The 21738-nt window shown below is 59.9% G+C and overlaps 1 protein-coding gene across 1 annotated transcript in view; it reads left to right on the top strand.

Annotated features, from left to right (window-relative positions):
- The window catches only part of LOC131574237 (ubiquitin-like modifier-activating enzyme 1), a 48426-nt gene that overhangs the window by 7194 nt on the left and 19494 nt on the right, over nt 1-21738 (top strand). The window contains exons 4-14 of the mRNA XM_058828662.1: nt 811-979; nt 3979-4113; nt 6530-6636; nt 7995-8085; nt 9202-9334; nt 11856-11953; nt 12979-13125; nt 13677-13840; nt 15787-15886; nt 17787-17867; nt 19070-19225. Of these exons, the coding sequence (XP_058684645.1) occupies nt 811-979; nt 3979-4113; nt 6530-6636; nt 7995-8085; nt 9202-9334; nt 11856-11953; nt 12979-13125; nt 13677-13840; nt 15787-15886; nt 17787-17867; nt 19070-19225 (1381 nt within the window). The remainder of the gene's footprint in view (nt 1-810; nt 980-3978; nt 4114-6529; nt 6637-7994; nt 8086-9201; nt 9335-11855; nt 11954-12978; nt 13126-13676; nt 13841-15786; nt 15887-17786; nt 17868-19069; nt 19226-21738) is intronic.

The following is a 21738-nucleotide window of genomic DNA, read 5'->3' as shown; positions in this document are numbered from 1 at the left end:
TAGTTTCCTAATGACATTTTTTTGTCTCCTAATGGCATTTTTTTGTCTCCTGATGACATTTTTTGGGTTCCCACTGAAGTTTTTGGGTTCCCAATGACATTTTTTTGCCTCCCAATGACATTTTTTGATCTCTTAATAACATTTTTGGGGTTCCTGATGACGTTTTTTGTGCTCCCAATGACACTTTTTAATCTCCTAATGACATTTTTTTGTCTCCTCATGACATTTTATTGTCTCCTGATGACATTTTTTGGGTTCCCACTGAAGTTTTTGGGTTCCCAATGACATTTTTTTGCCTCCCAATGACATTTTTTGATCTCTTAATAACATTTTTTGTCTCGTGATGACATTTTTTTGTCTCCTGATGACATTTTTTTGTGTCCTGCTGACATTTTTGGGGTTCCTGATGACATTTTATTGTCTCCTGATGACAGTTTGGGGGTTCCTGGTGACATTTTTTGTCTCCTGATGACGTTTTTGGGGTTCCTGGTGACGTTTTTTTGCCTCCCAATGACATTTTTTGATCTCTTAATAACATTTTTGGGCTTCCTGATGACATTTTTTGTCTCCTAATGACATTTTTTTGTCTCCTAATGACATTTTTTTGTCTCCTGATGACATTTTTCGGGTTCCCACTGAAGTTTTTGGGTTCCTAATGACATTTTTGGGGTTCCTGATAACGTTTTTTGTGCTCCCAATGACATTTTTTGATCTCTTAATAACATTTTTGGGGTTCCTGACGACGTTTTTTGTGCTCCCAATGACATTTTTTGATCTCTTAATGCCATTTCTCACCTCTTTTCCCCTCAGGTACGTGCTGGGCCACGAGGCCATGAAGCGCATGCAGACCTCCAACGTTCTGGTGTCGGGGCTACGGGGCCTGGGCGTGGAGGTGGCCAAAAACCTGGTGCTGGGAGGGGTCAAATCCGTCACCCTGCACGACCCCCAGCCCGCAGCCTGGGCAGACCTGGCCTCCCAGGTGGGTTCTGGGGGGGTTTGGGGGGTTTTGGGGGGTTTTGGGATTTTTTTGGGATTTTTTGGGGGATTTTTTTTATTTTTTTGGAGGGTTTTGGGATTTTTTTTTTTATTTTTTGGGGTTTTTGGGGGTTTTTTGGGAGGGTTTTGGGATTTTTTGGGATTTTTTGGGGTTTTTTTTGTGATTTTTGGGATTTTTTTTTTTATTTTTTGTGGCTTTTTGGGTCTTTTTTTCAGGTGGTGTTTGGGATTTTTTGGGGGTTTTTTGGGGATTTTTTTTGGGATTTTTTGGGGATTTTTTTTGGATTTTTGGGGTTTTTTTGGGGGGGTGTTGGGGGTTTTTTGGGGATTTTTTGGGGATTTTTTTGGGTTTTTTTGGGGATTTTTTTTTGATTTTTTGGGTTTTTTTGGGGGGGTTTTGGGGGGGGATTTTGGATTTTTGGGGAATTTTTTGGGGTTGTTTGGGGTTTTTGGGGGTTTTTTGGGATTTTTTGGGGATTTTTGGGGTTTTTTTTGGGGATTTTTTGGAGTTTTTGGTTTTTTTGGGGTTTTTTTGGGGGATTTTTTTGGGTTTTTTTGGGGGGTGTTTGGGGTTTTTTGGGGGGTATTTTGAGGAGTTTTTGGGGGTTTTTTGGGGCATCTTTGGGGGGTTTTGGGATTTTTGGGGGGGTTTTGAGGTTTTTTGGGGTTTCTTTTAGGATTTTTTGGGGGTTTTGGGGAGTGTTTGGGGGTTTTTGGGTTTTTTTTTTTTTGCTGCGGGGCCTGGGCGTGGAGGTGGCCAAAAACCTGGTGCTGGGAGGGGTCAAATCCGTCACCCTGCACGACCCCCAGCCCGCAGCCTGGGCAGACCTGGCCTCCCAGGTGGGTCCTGGGGGGGTTTGGGGGGATTTTCGGGGGTTTTGGGATTTTTTGGGGATTTTTTGGGAGGTTTTTTGGTTTTTTTTTTTATTTTTTTGGGGATTTTTTGGGATTTTTTTGGATTTTTTGGGTTTTTTGGGGGGGGATTTTGGATTTTTGGGGAATTTTTTGGGGTTGTTTGGGGTTTTTGGGGGTTTTTTGGGATTTTTTGGGGATTTTTTTGGGATTTTTTGGGGATTTTTTGGAGTTTTTGGTTTTTTTGGGGTTTTTTTTGGGGATTTTTGGGGGTTTTTTATTGGGGATTTTTTGGGGGGTTTTTTGGGGGGTGTTTGGGGGTTTTGGGGGTTTTTTTGGGGGTCGTTGGGGGGTTTTGGGATTTTTGGGGGGGTTTTGGGGTTTTTTGGGGTTTCTTTTGGGATTTTTGGGGGTTTTTTTGGGGCTGTTTGGCGTCTTTGGGGGGTTTTGGGGTTTTTTGGGATTTCTTTGGGGATTTTTTGGGATTTTTTGGGGGGTTTTTTGGGGGCTGTTTGGGGTTTTTGGGGTTTTTTTGGGGCATCTTTGGGGGATTTTGGGATTTTTGGGGGGGTTTTGGGGTTTTTTGGGGTTTCTTTTGGGATTTTTTGGGGGTTTTGGGGAGTGTTTGGGGGTTTTTGGGGTTTTTTTTTTTGCTGCGGGGCCTGGGCGTGGAGGTGGCCAAAAACCTGGTGCTGGGAGGGGTCAAATCCGTCACCCTGCACGACCCCCAGCCCGCAGCCTGGGCAGACCTGGCCTCCCAGGTGGGTCCTGGGGGGGTTTGGGGGGTTTTGGGGGGTTTTGGGATTTTTTTGGGATTTTTTGGGAGTTTTTTGCGTTTTTTTGGGATTTTTTTGGGGTTTTTTTTGGCATTTTTTGGGATTTTTTTTGGATTTTTTGGGTTTTTTTGGGGGGGTTTTTGGGGGGGATTTTGGATTTTTGGGGAATTTTTTGGGGTTGTTTGAGGTTTTTGGGGGTTTTTTGGGATTTTTTTGGGATTTTTTGGGTTTTTTTGGGGATTTTTTGGAGTTTTTGGTTTTTTTGGGTTTTTTTGGGGGGATTTTTGGGGGTTTTTTTTGGGTGGTGTTTGGGGTTTTTGGGATTTTTTTGGGATTTTTGGGGGGGTTTTGGGGTTTTTGGGGTTTTTTGGGGTTTTTTTTGGGTTTTTTTTGGGGGATTTTTGGGGGGTTTTTTTTGGGTGGTGTTTGGGTTTTTTGGGGTGATTTGGGGTTATTTTGGGGGATGTTTTTGGGGTGATTTGGTGTTATTTTGGGGGTCTGACCGTGCCCCCTCCCCAGTTTTACCTGCGGGAGGAGGACGTGGGGCGCAGCCGGGGGATGTTTTTGGGGGGATGTTTTTGGGGGGATGTTTTTGGGGTTATTTTTGGTGTTATTTTTTTGGGATGTTTTTGGGATTTTTGGGGTTATTTTTGGGGTGTTTTTGGGGTGATTTGGGGTTATTTTGGGGGATATTTTGGGGGATGTTTTTGGGGTTTGTGGATGTTTTTGGTGTTATTTTTGGTGTTATTTTTTTGGGATATTTTTGGGATTTTGGGGTTATTTTGGGGGATGATTTTGGGGTGATTTGGGGTTATTTTGGGGGTCTGACTGTGCCCCCTCCCCAGTTTTACCTGCGGGAGGAGGACGTGGGGTGCAGCCAGGGGATGTTTTTGGGGTTATTTTGGGGTTATTTTTGGTGTTATTTTTGGTGTTATTTTTTTGGGATGTTTTTGGGATATTTTGGGGATATTTTTGGGGTTATTTTGGGGGTCTGACCGTGCCCCCTCCCCAGTTTTACCTGCGGGATGAGGACGTGGGGCGCAGCCGGGGGATGTTTTTGGGGGGATGTTTTTGGGGTTATTTTGGGGTTATTTTTGGTGTTATTTTTTTGGGATATTTTTGGGATTTTTGGGGTTATTTTGGGGGATGTTTTTGGGGTGATTTGGGGTTATTTTGGGGGTCTGACTCCGACCCCTCCCCAGTTTTACCTGCGGGAGGAGGACGTGGGGTGCAGCCGGGGGATGTTTTGGGGTTATTTTGGGGGATGTTTTTGGGGTGATTTGGGGTTATTTTGGGGGATGTTTTTGGGGTGATTTGGGGTTATTTTGGGGGTCTGACTGTGCCCCCTCCCCAGTTTTACCTGCGGGAGGAGGACGTGGGGCGCAGCCGGGCCGAGGCGACGCTGCCGCGCTTGGCCGAGCTCAACTCGTACGTGGCCGTGAGCAGCACCCGGGAACCGCTGAGCCAGGAGCTGCTGGGCACCTTCCAGGTGAGCACCTGGGCATGGGTGGGACCTCCTGGGGTGGGTGGGACCTGCTGGGGACAGGTGAGAGCACCTGGGGACAGGTGAGAGCACCTGGAGATGGGTGGGACCTCCTGGGGTGGGTGGGACCTGCTGGGGACAGATGAGAGCACCTGGGGATGGGTGTGAGCACCTGGGGATGGGTGGGACCTGCTGGGGATGGGTGGGACCTGCTGGGGATGGGTGTGAGCACCTGGGCACAGGTGGGACCTCCTGGGGTGGGTGGGACCTCTTGGGCACCTTCCAGGTGAGCATCTGGGCACAGGTGGGAGCACCTGGGCACAGGTGGGACCTGCTGGGGTGGGTGGGACCTCCTGGGGTGGGTGGGACCTGCTGGGGATGGGTGTGAGCACCTGGGGATGTGTGGGACCTCCTGGGCACCTTCGAGGTGAGCACCTGGGCACAGGTGGGACCTCCTGGGGTGGGTGGGACCTCCTGGGGTGGGTGGGACCTCCTGGGGTGGGTGGGACCTGCTGGGGATGGGTGTGAGCCTCAAGTGAGCACCTGGGGACAGGTGGGACCTCCTGGGGTGGGTGGGACCTGGTGGGGTGGGTGGGACCTGCTGGGGATGGGTGTGAGCACCTGGGCACAGGTGGGACCTGCTGGGGTGGGTGGGACCTGCTGGGGATGGGTGTGAGCACCTGGGGTGGGTGGGACCTCCTGGGCACCTTCCAGGTGAGCACCTGGGCACAGGTGGGACCTCCTGGGGTGGGTGGGACCTGCTGGGGACAGGTGAGAGCAGCTGGGGATGGGTGTGAGCACCTGGGGACAGGTGAGAGCACCTGGGGATGGGTGGGACCACCTGGGGATGGGTGGGACCTCTTGGGCACCTTCCAGGTGAGCACCTGGGCACAGGTGGGACCTCCTGGGGTGGGTGGGACCTGCTGGGGATGGGTGTGAGCCTCAAGTGAGCACCTGGGGACAGGTGGGACCTCCTGGGCACCTTCCAGGTGAGCACCTGGGCACAGGTGGGACCTCCTGGGGTGGGTGGGACCTGCTGGGGACAGGTGAGAGCACCTGGGGATGGGTGTGAGCACCTGGGGTGGGTGGGACCTCCTGGGGACAGGTAAGAGCACCTGGGGATGGGTGTGAGCACCTGGGGTGGGTGGGACCTGCTGGGGATGGGTGTGAGCACCTGGAGATGGGTGGGACCTCCTGGGCACCTTCCAGGTGAGCACCTGGGCACAGGTGAGAGCACCTGGGCATGGGTGGGACCTCCTGGGATGGGTGGGACCTGCTGGGGACAGGTGAGAGCACCTGGAGATGGGTGGGACCTCCTGGGGATGGGTGGGACCTGCTGGGGTGGGTGGGACCTGCTGGGGTGGGTGGGACCTGCTGGGGATGGGTGTGAGCACCTGGGGTGGGTGGGACCTGCTGGGGACAGGTGAGAGCACCTGGGGATGGGTGTGAGCACCTGGGGTGGGTGGGACCTGCTGGGGATGGGTGTGAGCACCTGGGGATGGGTGGGACCTCTTGGGCACCTTCCAGGTGAGCACCTGGGCACAGGTGGGAGCACCTGGGGGTGGGTGGGACCTGCTGGGGACAGGTGAGAGCACCTGGGGATGGGTGGGACCTCCTGGGGTGGGTGGGACCTGCTGGGGACAGGTGTGACCCTCAGACGGGTGTGCCCCCCAGGGGACCAGGTGTCCCCAGGTGTGTTCCAGGTGGGTTCTAGACTGAGTTCCCGACTCGGTTCTAGAGCGGTTCTAGATCGTTCTAGATTCGGTTCTAGACTCGGTTCTAGACTGTTCTAGACTTGGTTCTAGATTGTTCTAGAGCGGTTCTAGATTGTTCTAGAGTGGTTCTAGATCGGGTTCTAGAGTTGGTTCTAGACTGGGTTCTGGATGTGTTCCAGCTGTCCCCAGGTGTCCCCAGGTGTGTCCCCAGCTGTCCCCAGGTGTCCCCAGAGTGTCCCCAGGTGTCCCCAGCTGTCCCAGCTGTCCCCAGCTGTCCCCAGGTGTCCCCAGGTGTCCCCAGCTGTCCCCAGGTGTCCCCAGCTGTCCCCAGCTGTCCCCAGGTGTCCCCAGCTGTCCCCAGGTGTCCCCAGGTGTGTCCCCAGGTGTCCCAGGTGTCCCCAGCTGTCCCCAGGTGTCCCCAGCTGTCCCCAGGTGTGTCCCCAGGTGTCCCCAGGTGTGTCCCCAGCTGTCCCCAGCTGTCCCCAGGTGTGTCCCCAGGTGTCCCCAGCTGTCCCCAGGTGTCTCAGGTGTGTCCCCAGCTGTCCCCAGCTGTCCCCAGGTGTCCCCAGATGTGTCCCCAGGTGTCCCCAGGTGTCTCAGGTGTGTCCCCAGCTGTCCCCAGGCTCACCCAGGTGTCTCCAGGTGTGTCCCCAGCTGTCCCCAGCTGTCCCCAGGTGTCTCAGGTGTGTCACCTCCCCTCCCCACAGGTGGTGGTCCTCACCAACTCGTCTCTGGAGGAGCAGCTCTGGGTGGGCGATTTCTGTCACAGCCACGGCATCAAACTGGTGGTGGCCGACACGCGCGGGCTCTTCGGGTGAGGGGCGGGGACACTTTTGGGGTGGGGCCTGCTGGGGTGGGGCCTTTTGGGGTGGGGCCCTTGGGGTGGGGCCCTTGTGGGGTGGGTCCTTTTGGGGGTGTGGCCATTTTGGGGTGTGGTTCTTTTGGGGTGGGGCCTTTTGGGGTGGGTCCTTCTTGGGGTGTGGCCATTTTGGGGTGTGGCCCTTTTGGGGCGGGGCCCATTTTGGGGTACATCCCTTGGGGGTGGGTTCCTCTTGGGGTGTGGTTCTTTTGGGACAGGGCCCTTTTGGGGTGGGGCCCTTTGGGGTGTGGCCTTTTGGGGTGGGGCATTTTGGGGTGTGGTCTTATGGGGTGTGGCCTTTTGGGGTGGGGCATTTTGGGGTGGGGCCTTATGGGGGTGTGGCCCTTTTGGGGTGTGGCCTTTTGGGGTGTGGTTCTTTTGGGGTGTGGTTCTTTTGGGGTGTGGTCCTTTTGGGGTGTGGCCCTTTTGGGGTGTGGCCCTTTTGGGGTGTGGCCCTTTTGGGGTGTGGTCCTTTTGGGGTGTGGCCTTTTGGGGTGTGGCCCTTTTGGGGTGTGGCCCTTTTGGGGTGTGGTTCTTTTGGGGTGTGGTTCTTTTGGGGTGGGGCCTTTTGGGGTGTGGTTCTTTTGGGGTGTGGCCCTTTTGGGGTGTGGCCTTTTGGGGTGGGGCCTTTTTTGGGTGGGGCTTTTTGGGGTGTAGTTCTTTTGGGGTGTGGCCTTTTGGGGTGGGGCCCTTTTAGGGTGGGGCTGGGGGTGATTTCCTTTTGGGGTGGGGTCCTTTTTGGGTGGGGCCTTTTGTGGCAGGGCCCTTTTAGGGTGGGGCCTTTTGGGGCTGGGCCTTTTGGGGTGTGGTTCTTTTGGGGTGTGGCCCTTTTGGGGTGGGGCCCTTTTGGGGTGGGGCTGGGGGTGGGTTCCTCTTGGGGTGTGGTCATTTTAGGGCAGGTCCCTTTTGGGGTGTGGTCATTTTAGGGCAGGTCCCTTTTGGGGTGTGGCCTTTTGGGGTGGGGCCCTTTTGGGGTGGGGCCCTTTTGGGGTGGGGCCTTTTGGGGTGTGGCCCTTTTGGGGCAGGGACATTTTGGGCTGGGGCCCTTTTGGGGTGGGGCCTTTTGGGGTGGGGTTTTTGAGGAGATGATTTTAGGGTGGATCCATTTTGGGACAGGGATTTTGGGGTGGGATTTTGGGGTGGATCCAGTTTGGGATGGGATTTTGGGACAGGGATTTTGGGGCAGTGATTTTGGGGTGGATCTGTTTTGGGGTGGGATTTTGGGGCAGGATTTTGGGGTGGATCCATTTTGGGGTGGGATTTGGGGGTCAGGTCCCTTTTGGGGGTCTCCCCACGCTGACCCCCCCTCGCAGGCAGCTCTTCTGTGACTTTGGGGACGACATGGTGGTGACAGACCCCAACGGGGAGCAGCCGCTCAGTGCCATGGTGTCCATGGTCACCAAGGTACAGGGGACAGCTCTGGGGTGTCCCCAGGGGGGGCTTGGGGTGGCTGGGTCCCCCCTGGGTCCCCTCTGTGTCCCCTCTGTGTCCCCTGTGTGTCCCTTTGTGTCCCCTCTGTGTCCCCTGTGTGTCCCTTTGTGTCCCCTCTGTGTCCCCTGTGCACCCCCTGGATCCCCCCTGTGTCCCCTCTGTGTCCCCTGTGTGTCCCCTGTGTCCCTTTGTGTCCCCTCTGTGTCCCCTCTGTGTCCCCTCTGTGTCCCCTGTGTCCCTTTGTGTCCCCTCTGTGTCCCCTGGGTCCCCTCTGTGTCCCCTCTGTGTCTCCTGTGTCCCTCTGTGTCCCCTCTGTGTCCCCTCTGTGTCCCCCCTGTGTCCCCTGTGTCCCTTTGTGTCCCTTTGTGTCCCTTTGTGTCCCCATTGTGTCACCTCTGAGGGGTTCCTGGGTGTCCAGGCCACCTCAGCACCCCCTGTGTTGTCCCCTGTGTCCCCTCTGTCCCCTCTGTGTCCCCTCTGTGTTCCCTCTGTGTCACTTTGTGTCCCCTCTGTGTCACCTCTGAGGGGTTCCTGGGTGTCCAGGCCACCTCAGCACCCCCTGTGTCCCTTTGTGTCCCCTCTGTGTCCCCTCAGGGGTGTCCCATGTCCCCTTGGGGATGTCCTGTGTCCCCTCCTCGCTCCCCTGTGCCCCGGGGGTGTCCCAGGGGTGTCCCATGTCCCCCCCCAGGTCTGTCCCTATCCTCTCCTCACCCCCTGATGTCCCCCTGGTCTGTCCCAGGTCTGTCCCTGTCCCCCCAGGTCTGTCCCTGTCCCCCCAGGTCTGTCCCAGGTCTGTCCCTGTCCCCCCAGGTCTGTCCCTGTCCCCCCAGGTCTGTCCCAGGTCTGTCCCTGTCCCCCCAGGTCTGTCCCTGTCCCCCCCAGGTCTGTCCTTGTCCCCCCAGGTCTGTCCCTGTCCCCTCACCCCTGCTGTCCCCCCAGGTCTGTCCCAGGTCTGTCCCTGTCCCCCCAGGTCTGTCCCTGTCCCCCCCAGGTCTGTCCCTGTCCCCCAGGTCTATCCTTGTCCCCTCACCCCCTCTGTCCCCCCAGGGCTGTCCAGGTGAGGTCACTTGTCTGTCCCTGTCCCCCCAGGGCTGTCCAGGTGAGGTCACCTGTCTGGACGAGGCGCGGCACGGTTTCGAGACGGGCGATTTCGTCACCTTCACGGAGGTGGAGGGGATGGAGGAGCTGAACCGCTGCGGGCCCGTGGAGATCCGGGTGCTGGGTGAGCGTTTTTGGGGTGCCCCAAACCTGGGGGGCCCTTCTGGGGTCCTTTTATCCCCCCTGCTCTGGGTCTGGGGGTGTTTTGGGGTGTCTGGAGCCGGTTTTGGGGTGTCCCAAACTCGGGGAGCCCTTCTGGGGTCCTTTTAGACCCCCTGCTCTGGTTCTGGGGGTGTTTTGGGGTGTCTGGAGCTGTTTTTGGGGTGTCCCAAACTCGGGGGTCTCTTCTGGGCTCCTTCTGGACCCCCTGCTCTGGGTCTGGGGGTGTTTTGGGGTGTCTGGAGCCAGTTTTGGGGGTCTCCCACACACCTGAGGTCCTCTCTAGACCCCCTGCTCTGGGTCTGGGGGTGTTTCTGGATGCTGGGTGAGCGTTTTTGGGGTGTCCCAAACTCGGGGGGCCCTTCTGGACCCCCTGCTCTGGGTCTGGGGGTGTTTCTGGGTGCTGGGTGAGCGTTTTTGGGGTGCCCCAAACTCGGGGGGCCCTTCTGGGCTCCTTCTGGACCCCCTGGTGTGGTTTTGGGGGTGTTTTGGGGTGTCTGGAGCTGTTTTTGGGGTGTCCCAAACTCGGGGAGTCCTTCTGGGCTCCTTTTATCCCCCCTGCTCTGGGTCTGGGGGTGTTTTGGGTGCCTGGAGCTGTTTTTGGGGAGCCCCAAACCCGGGGGGCCCTTCTGGGGTCCTTCTGGACCCCCTGCTCTGGGTCTGGGGGTGGTTTTGGGGTGCCTGGAGCTGTTTTTGGGGGTTCCTCTCACCTGGGGCTACTCGGGGGTCTTTTTTGGGGTCCCTCCATACCCCATTTTGGGTCCTCTGGGTCCCATTTTGGGGTGCCCTGGGTCTCTGGGTCCTGTTTCGGGGTCCCAGGGTCCCCAGTGTCCCATTTTGGGGTCTCTGGGTCCCATTTTGGGGTCCCCAGGTCCTGTTTCAGGGTCCCCTGGATCTCTGGATCCCGTTTTGGGGTCCCCAGGTCCCATTTTGGGGTGCCCCAGTGTCCCCCAGTGACTCCCAGTGTCCCCCAGTGTCCCCCAGTGTCCCCAGTGTCCCCCAATGTCCCCCAGTGTCCCCCAGTGACCCCCAGTGTCCCCCAGTGTCCCCCAGTGACCCCCAGTGACCCCAGTGCCCCCCAGTGACCCCCAGTGACCCCCAGTGACCCCCAGTGTCCCCCAGTGTCCCCCAGTGACCCCCAGTGTCCCCCAGTGTCTCCCAGTGACCCCCAGTGACCCCCAGTGTCCCCCAGTGTCCCCCAGTGACCCCAGTGACCCCAGTGACCCCCAGTGACCCCAGTGTCCCCCAGTGTCCCCCAGTGTCCCCCAGTGTCCCCCGGTGTCCCCAGTGACCCCCCAGTGACCCCAGTGACCCCCAGTGACCCCAGTGACCCCCAGTGTCCCCCAGTGACCCCCAGTGACCCCCAGTGACCCCAGTGACCCCCAGTGACCCCCAGTGTCCCCCGGTGTCCCCAGTGTCCCCAGTGTCCCCCAGTGACCCCCAGTGACCCCAGTGACCCCCAGTGTCCCCCAATGTCCCCCAGTGACCCCCAGTGACCCCAGTGACCCCAGTGTCCCCCAGTGTCCCCCAGTGTCCCCCGGTGTCCCCCAGTGACCCCCAGTGACCCCAGTGTCCCCCAGTGACCCCCAGTGACCCCAGTGTCCCCCAGTGACCCCCAGTGACCCCCAGTGTCCCCCAGTGACCCCAGTGACCCCCAGTGACCCCCAGTGACCCCCAGTGACCCCAGTGTCCCCCAGTGACCCCAGTGACCCCAGTGACCCCCAGTGTCCCCCAGTGTCCCCAGTGTCCCCCAGTGACCCCCAGTGACCCCCAGTGTCCCCCAGTGACCCCCAGTGTCCCCAGTGACCCCCAGTGTCCCCCAGTGTCCCCCAGTGTCCCCAGTGACCCCCAGTGTCCCCCAGTGTCCCCAGTGACCCCCAGTGACCCCCAGTGTCCCCAGTGACCCCCAGTGTCCCCCAGTGACCCCCAGTGACCCCCAGTGACCCCCAGTGACCCCCAGTGTCCTCAGTGACCCCCAGTGACCCCCCAGTGTCCCCCAGTGACCCCCAGTGACCCCAGTGACCCCCAGTGACCCCCCAGTGTCCCCCAGTGACCCCCAGTGACCCCCAGTGACCCCCAGTGACCCCCAGTGTCCCCCAGTGACCCCCAGTGTCCCCCAGTGTCCCCCAGTGACCCCAGTGTCCCCCAGTGTCCCCCAGTGACCCCAGTGTCCCCCAGTGACCCCCAGTGACCCCAGTGACCCCCAGTGACCCCCAGTGACCCCCAGTGACCCCCAGTGTCCCCAGTGACCCCCAGTGACCCCAGTGTCCCCAGTGACCCCCAGTGTCCCCCAGTGACCCCAGTGACCCCCAGTGACCCCAGTGACCCCAGTGTCCCCCAGTGACCCCCAGTGACCCCAGTGTCCCCCAGTGACCCCAGTGACCCCCAGTGACCCCAGTGTCCCCAGTGTCCCCCAGTGACCCCCAGTGTCCCCCAGTGTCCCCCAGTGTCCCCCAGTGACCCCCAGTGTCCCCCGGTGTCCCCAGGGCCCTACACCTTCAGCATTGGGGACACCAGTGGCTTCGGGGACTACGTGAGGGGTGGCATCGTCACCCAGGTCAAGATGCCCAAACACATCCACTTCGTGAGTGCTACTGGGAGCACTGGGAGGGACTGGGAGGGACTGGGAGGGGACTGGAAGGGGATTGGGGGGCACTGGGATGGACTGGGAGGGGATTGAGGGTAACTGGGCGGGACTGGGAGGGAACTGGGGGGCACTGGGATGGACTGGGAGGGACTGGGATGGACTGGGAGGGTACTGGGAGGGACTGGGAGGGGATTGGGAGGGACTGGGAGGGACTGGGATGGACTGGGAGGGGATTGGGAGGGACTGGGAGGGACTGGGAGGGGATTGGGAGGGACTGGGATGGACTGGGAGGGTACTGGGATGGAACTGGGAGGGAACTGGGAGGGACTGGGATGGACTGGGAGGGGATTGGGAGGGACTGGGATGGACTGGGAGGGTACTGGGAGGGGACTGGGAGGGGATTGGGAGGGACTGGGAGGGACTGGGAGGGGATTGGGAGGGACTGGGATGGACTGGGATGGACTGGGAGGGACTGGAGGGGACTGGGAGGGGATTGGGGGGCACTGGGATGGACTGGGAGGGTACTGGGAGGGACTGGGAGGGGATTGGGAGGGACTGGGAGGGGATTGAGGGTAACTGGGAGGGGATTGAGGGTAACTGGGCGGGACTGGGAGGGACTGGGAGGGAACTGGGGGGGCACTGGGAGGGGATTGAGGGGGACTGGGGGGCACCGGGAGGGACTGAGAGCAACTGGGAGGGCACTTGGAGGAAACTGGGAGGGACTGGGGGGCACTGGTGGGGGGATTGGGGGATACTGGGAGGGACTGGGAGGGACTGGGAGGAGATTGGGGGATACTGGGGGGCACTGGGAGCACTGGGAGGGACTGGGGGGGACTGGTTTAGACTGGGTTTTATTGGTCCGTACTGGACTGCTCTGGTTTATGTGGAGCTGTACTGGTTTATCCTGGTTTATACTGGTTTATACTGGCTTATACTGGTTTATACTGGCTTATACTGGTCTATACTGGTTTATACTGGTTTATACTGGTCCGCACCGGTTGACAGCGGGTGTCCCCCCCCAGAAACGGTTGCGGGACGCGCTGGCCGAGCCCGAGATGATGGTGACGGATTTCGGGAAGGCCGAGAGGCCCCCGGTGCTGCACCGGGCGTGGCAGGGCCTGCACCAATTCCTGCGACAGCACGGGCGCGTCCCACGGCCTCGTCACCAGGTGAGGGGACACTGGGGACACCATGGGGACACCCTGGGGACACCCTGGGGACATTGGAGACACTGGGGACACTGGGGACACTGGGAGCACTGGGGACACTGGGGACATTGGGGACACTGGGGACACTGGGGACACCCTGGGGACACCCTGGGGACATTGGGGACACTGGGGACACCCTGGGGACACACTGGGGACACTGGGGACATTGGGGACAGGTGAGGGGACACCAAGCTGGGGACACCAGGGAGGGGTCACGAGCGGTGGGGAAGGGGCTGGTGGCCTCCATGTCCCCAAATGATGTCACCGGTGTCCCCAAGAGATGGAGGGACAGCCCTGGGGGTCCCTGGCAGTGTCCCCTCACCTGTCCCTGCTGTCCCCTCACCTGTCCCCCGTGTGTCCCCTCAGGGTGACGCGGCCGAGGTGGTGGCCCTGAGCCGGGAGGTGGCACCAGGGACGGAGCTGGACAAGGGGCTGTCCCCAGCTCTGTGTCCCCTCTCCTGTCCCCTCACCTGTCCCTGCTGTCCCCTCACCTGTCCCGTGTGTCCCCTCAGGGTGACGCGGCCGAGGTGGTGGCCCTGAGCCGGGAGGTGGCCCCGGGGACGGATCTGGACGAGGATCTGGTTCGGGAATTGGCGTTCCAGGCCAGCGGGGACCTGGCCCCGGTCAACGCCTTCATCGGGGGGCTGGCGGCACAGGAGGTCATGAAGGTACCTGTGTGACACCTGTGTGTCACCTGTGTGTCACCTGTGTCACCTGTGTGTCACCTGTGTCATCCCTGCCACCTGTGTGTGTCACTGTATCACCCCTGTGTCACCCCTGTGTCACCTGTGCTGGCCCCGGTCAACGCCTTCATTGGGGGGCTGGCAGCACAGGAGGTCATGAAGGTACCTGTGTCACCTGTGTGTCACCTCTGTGTCACCTGTGTGTGTCACCTGTGTCACCTGTGTCACCTGTGTCACCCCTGTGTCACCTGTGCTGGCCCCGGTCAACGCCTTCATCGGGGGGCTGGCAGCACAGGAGGTCATGAAGGTACCTGTGTCACCTGTGTGTCACCTGTGTCACCTGTGTGTCACCTGTGCCACCTGTGTGTCATCTGTGTCACCTGTGTGTCACCCCTGTGTCACCCCTGTCACCTGTGTCACCTCTGTGTCACCCCTGTGTCACCTGTGCTGGCCCCGGTCAACGCCTTCATCGGGGGGCTGGCGGCACAGGAGGTCATGAAGGTACCTGTGACACCTGTGTGTCACCCCTGTGTCACCTGTGTCACCTCTGTGTGTCACTGTGTCACCTGTGTCACCCCTGTGTCACCCCTGTGTCACCTGTGTGTCAGCTGTGTGAGCTGTCACCCGTGTCACCTGTGTGTGTCACCTGTGTGTCACCTGTGTGTCACCTGTGTCACCTGTGTGTGTCACCTGTGTCACCCCTGTGTCACCCCTGTGTCACCTGTGTCACCCCTGTCACCCCTGTGTCACCCCTGTGTCACCTGTGCTGGCCCCGGTCAACGCCTTCATCGGGGGGCTGGTGGCACAGGAGGTCATGAAGGTACCTGTGTCACCTGTGTGTCACCTGTGTGTCACCTGTGTGTCACCTGTGTCACCTGTGTGTCACCTGTGTCACCTGTGTGTCACCTGTGTGTCACCTGTGTCACCTGTGTGTCACCTGTGTCACCCCTGTGTCACCTCTGTGTCACCCCTGTGTCACCTGTGCTGGCCCCGGTCAACGCCTTCATCGGGGGGCTGGCAGCACAGGAGGTCATGAAGGTACCTGTGTCACCTGTGTGTCACCTGTGTGTCACCTGTGTGTCACCTGTGTGTGTCACTGTGTCACCTGTGTGTCACCTGTGTGTCACCTGTGTGTCACCTGTGTGTCACCTGTGTGTGTCACTGTGTCACCTGTGTGTCACCTGTGTGTGTCACCTGTGTCACCTGTCACACCTGTGTGTGTCACCTGTGTGTCACCTGTGTCACCTCTGTGTCACCCCTGTGTCACCTGTGTGTCAGCTGTGTGAGCTGTCACCTGTGTCACCTGTGTGTGTCACCTGTGTGTCACCCGTGTCACCTGTGTGTGTCACCTGTGTCACTGTGTGTGTGTCACTGTGTCATCCCTGTGTCACCTGTGTGAGCTGTGTGTGTCACCTGTGTCACCCCTGTGTTACCTGTGACACCTGTGTCACAAGTGTGTCACTTGTGTGTCCCCTGGGATCAGTGCTGTGTCCCCAGCCTGTCCCTTGTCCCCATCGTGTCCCCAGCCTGTCCCCAGTGTCCCCAATGTCCCCAGTGTGTCCCCAGCCTGTCCCCAGTGTCCCCATCGTGTCCCCATCGTGTCCCCGTGGTGTCCCCATCGTGTCCCCATCCTGTCCCCATGTCCCCATCGTGTCCCCGTGGTGTCCCCATCGTGTCCCCATGGTGTCCCCATGTCCCCATTGTGTCCCCGTCGTGTCCCCATCGTGTCCCCATGGTGTCCCCATGGTGTCCCCATGTCCCCAGTGTGTCCCCAGTGTGTCCCCATGTCCCCAGTGTGTCCCCATCATGTCCCCATCGTGTCCCCACGGTGTCCCCACGTTGTCCCCACGTTGTCCCCACGTTGTCCCCACGTTGTCCCCACGGTGTCCCCATCGTGTCCCCCCAGGCGGTGTCGGGGAAGTTCACCCCCATCACGCAGTGGCTTCACCCCCATCACGCAGTGGCTTTACTTCGACGCCCTCGAGTGTCTGCCCGAGGAGAACCGGGAGAGTCTGCTGAGCGAGGAGCAGTGCCGGCCGGTGAGGACACCTGGGGACACCTGGGGACACCTGGGGACACCTGGGGACACCTGGGGACACGTGGGGACACACCTGGGGACACCTGGGGACACACCTGAGACACCTGGGGACACCTGGGGACACACCTGAGACACCTGGGGACACCTGGGGACACCTGGGGACACCTGGGGACACACCTGAGACACCTGGGGACACACCTGAGACACCTGGGACACCTGGGGACACACCTGAGACACCTGGGGACACCTGGGGACACACCTGAGACACCTGGGGACACCTGGGGACACCTGGGGACAGCTGGGACACACCTGAGACACCTGGGGACACCTGGGGACACCTGGGGACACCTGGGGGGGCTGGGAACCGGGAGAGTCTGCTGAGCGAGGAGCAGTGCCGGCCGGTGAGGGACACCTGGGACACCTGGGGACACCTGGGACACACCTGAGACACCTGGTGACATTGGGGACACACCTGGGGGGGCTGGGAACCGCGAGAGTCTGCTGAGCGAGGAGCAGTGCCGGCCGGTGAGGACACCTGGGGACACCTGGGGACACCTGGGGACACACCTGAGACACCTGGGGACACACCTGGGACACCTGGGGACACCTGGGGACACACCTGAGACACCTGGGGACACCTGGGGACACACCTGGGGACACCTGGGGGGGCTGGGAACCGGGAGAGTCTGCTGAGCGAGGAGCAGTGCCGGCCGGTGAGGGGACATGGGGACACCTGGGGACACCTGGGGACACACCTGGGGACACCTGGGGACATGGGGACACACCTGGGGGGGCTGGGAACCGGGAGAGTCTGCTGAGCGAGGAGCAGTGCCGGCCGGTGAGGACACCTGGGGACACCTGGGGACACCTGGGGACACCTGGGGACACCTGGGACATGGGGACACACCTGGGGACAGCTGGGACACACCTGAGGCACCTGGGGACACCTGGGGGGGCTGGGAACCGCGAGAGTCTGCTGAGCGAGGAGCAGTGCCGGCCGGTGAGGACACCTGGGGACACCTGGGGACACACCTGAGACACCTGGGGACATTGGGGACACACCTGGGGACACACCTGAGACACCTGGGACACCTGGGACACCTGGGGGGGCTGGGAACCGCGAGAGTCTGCTGAGCGAGGAGCAGTGCCGGCCGGTGAGGGCACCTGGGGACACACCTGGGGACACCTGGGACATGGGGACACACCTGGGGACACCTGGGGACACACCTGAGACACCTGGGGACACCTGGGGACACCTGGGGACACACCTGAGACACCTGGGGACACCTGGGGACACCTGGGGACACACCTGAGACACCTGGGGACATTGGGGACACACCTGGGGGGGCTGGGAACCGCGAGAGTCTGCTGAGCGAGGAGCAGTGCCGGCCGGTGAGGGGACATGGGGACACCTTGGGGGGGCTGGGGACACCTGGGGACACTGGAGACACACCTGGGGGAGCTGGGGACACTGGGGGGACACCTGGGACACACCTGGGGACACCTGGGGGGGCTGGGGACACCCCTGGGCGGTGTCACCTCCAGGTGGGGGGACATCAGTCAGAGCCCCAGCGTTCGGGGACATCGGGGGGGGGGAGGGGACACGGCTGTTGTCACCCTGGGGGGGGAGGGGACACGGCTGCTGTCACCCCCGGGGGGGAGGGGACACGGCTGCTGTCACCCTGGGGGGGAGGGGACACGGCTGCTGTCACTCTGTCACCCCTGGGGGGGAGGGGACATGGCTGCTGTCACCCAGGGGAGGGGACACGGCTGCTGTCACCCTGGGGGGGAGGGGACACGGCTGTTGTCACCCTGGGGGGGGTGAGGTGTCCCCTGGCAGGTGACAGTGGCGGGTGACAGCGGTGTCACGGCGGGTGACAGCGGTGTCACGTTGTCCCCAGCGCAACAGCCGCTACGACGGACAGATCGCCGTGTTCGGCGCCGAGCTGCAGGCCAGGCTGGGGGCACAGAAATACTTCGTGGTCAGTGTCACCAATGTCACCTGTGTCACCTGCTGTGTCACCAATGTCACCTGTGTCACCTCGTGTGTCATCTGTGTCACCTCGTGTGTCACCTGTGTCACCTGTGTCACCTCCTGTGTCACCTGTGTCATCTTCTGTGTCACCTGTGTCACCTGTGTCACCTCCTGTGTCACCAGTGTCACCTCCTGTGTCACCAATGTCAGCTCCTGTGTCACCTGTGTCACCTTCTGTGTCACCTGTGTCACCTCCTGTGTCACCTGTGTCACCTGTGTCATCTTCTGTGTCACCAATGTCACCTCGTGTGTCACCTGTGTCATCTCCTGTGTCACCTGTGTCACCTGTGTCACCTCCTGTGTCACCTGTGTCACCTGCTGTGTCACCTGTGTCACCTGTGTCATCTTCTGTGTCACCTGTGTCACCTCGTGTGTCACCTGTGTCACCTCCTGTGTCACCAGTGTCATTTTCTGTGTCACCTGTGTCACCTGTGTCATCTCCTGTGTCACCTGTGTCACCTTCTGTGTCACCTGTGTCACCTTCTGTGTCACCAATGTCACCTCTTGTGTCACCTCTTGTGTCACCAGTGTCACCTCCTGTGTCACCAGTGTCACCTTCTGTGTCACCTGTGTCACCTCCTGTGTCACCTGTGTCACCTCCTGTGTCACCAGTGTCACCTGTGTCACCTCCTGTGTCACCAATGTCACCTTCTGTGTCACCTGTGTCACCTGTGTCACCAATGTCACCTGTGTCACCTCCTGTGTCACCAGTGTCACCACCTGTGTCACCTGTGTCACCTCCTGTGTCACCTGATTCACCTCCTGTGTCAGCAGTGTCACCTGTGTCATCTCCTGTGTCACCAGTGTCACCTCGTGTGTCACCTCGTGTGTCACCAGTGTCACCTTCTGTGTCACCAATGTCACCTTTGTCACCTTCTGTGTCACCAGTGTCACCTCCTGTGTCACCTCCTGTGTCACCTGTGTCACCTCCTGTGTCACCTGTGTCACCTCCTATGTCCTCCAATGTCCCCAATGTCACCTCCCGTGTCCCCACCTGTCCCCAACTGTCCCCAGCTGTCCCCACGTGTCCCCACCTGTCATCATCCCACCTGTCCCCCCCGTCCGCACGTGTCCCACCTGTCCCCAAGTGTCCCCACCTGTCCCCAAGTGTCCCCACCTGTCCCCAAGTGTCCCCACATGTCCCCACAGGTGGGGGCGGGGGCCATCGGCTGCGAGCTGCTCAAGAACTTCGCCATGGTGGGGCTGGGCTGTGGCCCCGAGGGCGGCGTCACCGTCACCGACATGGACACCATCGAGAAATCCAACCTCAACCGCCAGTTCCTGTTCCGGCCCTGGGACGTCACGGTCAGCCTGGGGACAGGAGGGGACAGGAGGGGACACGAGGGGACAGGAGGGGACAGGAGGGGACAGGGACAGGGGGACAGGGACAGGGGACAGTGTCACCGTCACCGACATGGACACCATCGAGAAATCCAACCTCAACCGCCAGTTCCTGTTCCGGCCCTGGGACGTCACGGTCAGCCTGGGGACAGGAGGGGACAGGAGGGGACACGAGGGGACACGAGGGGACAGGAGGGGACAGGAGGGGACAGGGACAGGGGGACAGTGTCACTGTCACCGACATGGACACCATCGAGAAATCCAACCTCAACCGCCAGTTCCTGTTCCGGCCCTGGGACGTCACGGTCAGCCTGGGGACAGGAGGGGACACGAGGGGACAGCAGGGGACAGGAGGGGACAGAGGGGACAGGAGGGGACAGGGACAGGGGGACAGTGTCACTGTCACCGACATGGACACCATCGAGAAATCCAACCTCAACCGCCAGTTCCTGTTCCGGCCCTGGGACGTCACGGTCAGCCTGGGGACAGGAGGGGACACGAGGGGACAGGAGGGGACAGGAGGGGACAGGAGGGGACAGGGACAGGGGGACAGGGACAGGGGGACAGGGACAGGGACAGGGGACAGTGTCACTGTCACCGACATGGACACCATCGAGAAATCCAACCTCAACCGCCAGTTCCTGTTCTGCCCATGGGACGTCACGGTCAGCCTGGGGACAGGAGGGGACAGGAGGGGACAGGGGGGGACAGGGGGGGACAGGAGGGGACAGAGGGGACAGGAGGGGACAGGGACAGGGACAGGGGGACAGGGGGCAGTGTCACCGACATGGACACCATCGAGAAATCCAACCTCAACCGCCAGTTCCTGTTCCGGCCCTGGGACGTCACGGTCAGCCTGGGGACAGGAGGGGACAGAGGGGACAGGGACAGGGGGACAGGGACAGGGGGACAGTGAGGGACAGAGCCAGGGGGGACAGGCCACCACCATTGAGTCATCCATGGTCAACAGTTGGGTTTTGGGCTTAAAGGATCAAGTTTTGGTTCAAAGGGTTCAGTTTTGGGTTCAGAGGGTTCAGTTTTGGGTTCAAAGGGTTCAGTTTTGGGTTCAAAGGGTTCAGTTTGGGCTCAAAGGGTTCAGTTTTGGTTCAAAGGGTTCAGTTTTGGGTTCAGAGGGTTCAGTTTGGGCTCAAAGGGCTCAGTTTTGGGTTCAGAGGGTTCAGTTTTGGTTCAAAGGGTTCAGTTTTGGTTCAAAGGGTTCAGTTTTGGGTTCAAAGGGTTCAGTTTGGGTTCAAAGGGTTCAGTTTGGGGTTCAAAGGGTTCAGTTTTGGGTTCAAAGGGTTCAGTTTTGGGTTCAGAGGGTTCAGTTTTGGGCTCAGAGGGTTCAGTTTTGGGTTCAGAGGGTTCAGTTTTGATTTCAGAGGGTTCAGTTTTGGGCTCAATGATGATGTCATCGCTTGGGTTTGAGTCTCTCGGCCAATCTCAAGGTTGAGTTTCTGGGGTGCAGCGCTGGGTTAGGAAGGGGGCGGAGCTCACCAGGGCGTGTCCCATGGGTGTGTCCATGGGTGTGTCCCATGGGTGTGTCCCATGGGTGTGTCCCATGGGTGTGTCACTGGGTGTGTCCCATGGGTGTGTCCCATGTGTGTATCCCATGGGTGTGTCCATGGGTGTGTCCCATGGGTGTGTCCCATGGGTGTGTCACTGGGTGTGTCCCATGGGTGTGTCACTGGGTGTATCCCATGGGTGTGTCACTGGGTGTGTCACTGGGTGTGTCACTGGGTGTGTCCCATGGGTGTGTCACTGGGTGTGTCCCACGGGTGTGTCCCATGGGTGTGTCACTGGGTGTGTCACTGGGTGTGTCCCATGGGTGTGTCACTGGGTGTGTCCCATGGGTGTGTCACATGGGTGTGTCACTGGGTGTGTCCCATGGGTGTGTCCCATGGGTGTGTCACTGGGTGTGTCACTGGGTGTGTCCCATGGGTGTGTCCCATGGGTGTGTCACTGGGTGTGTCACTGGGTGTGTCCCATGGGTGTGTCACTGGGTGTGTCCCATGGGTGTGTCACATGGGCGTGTCACTGGGTGTGTCACTGGGTGTATCCCATGGGTGTGTCCCATGGGTGTGTCACTGGGTGTGTCCGTGGGTGTGTCCCAGGGCGTGTCCCATGGCCGTGTCCCTTGGGTGTCTCCCGTGGGTGTGTCCCGTGGGTGTGTCCCGTGGGCGTGTCCCAGGGCGTGTCCCTTGGCCGTGTCCCATGGGTGTGTCCCATGGGTGTGTCCCATGGGTGTGTCCCATGGGTGTGTCACTGGGTGTGTCACTGGGTGTGTCCCATGGGTGTGTCCCATGGGTGTGTCCCGTGGGTGTGTCCCGTGGGTGTGTCCCATGGGTGTGTCCCATGGGTGTGTCCCATGGGTGTGTCACTGGGTGTGTCCCAGGGTGTGTCCCATGGGCGTGTCCCATTGGTGTGTCACTGGGTGTGTCCCTTGGGTGTATCCCTTGGGTGTATCCCATGGGTGTGTC

This window comes from Poecile atricapillus, unplaced genomic scaffold (assembly GCF_030490865.1).
Source record: "Poecile atricapillus isolate bPoeAtr1 unplaced genomic scaffold, bPoeAtr1.hap1 scaffold_186, whole genome shotgun sequence".
NCBI lineage: Eukaryota > Metazoa > Chordata > Aves > Passeriformes > Paridae > Poecile > Poecile atricapillus.
This window is presented reverse-complemented; position numbering and strand designations above follow the sequence as displayed.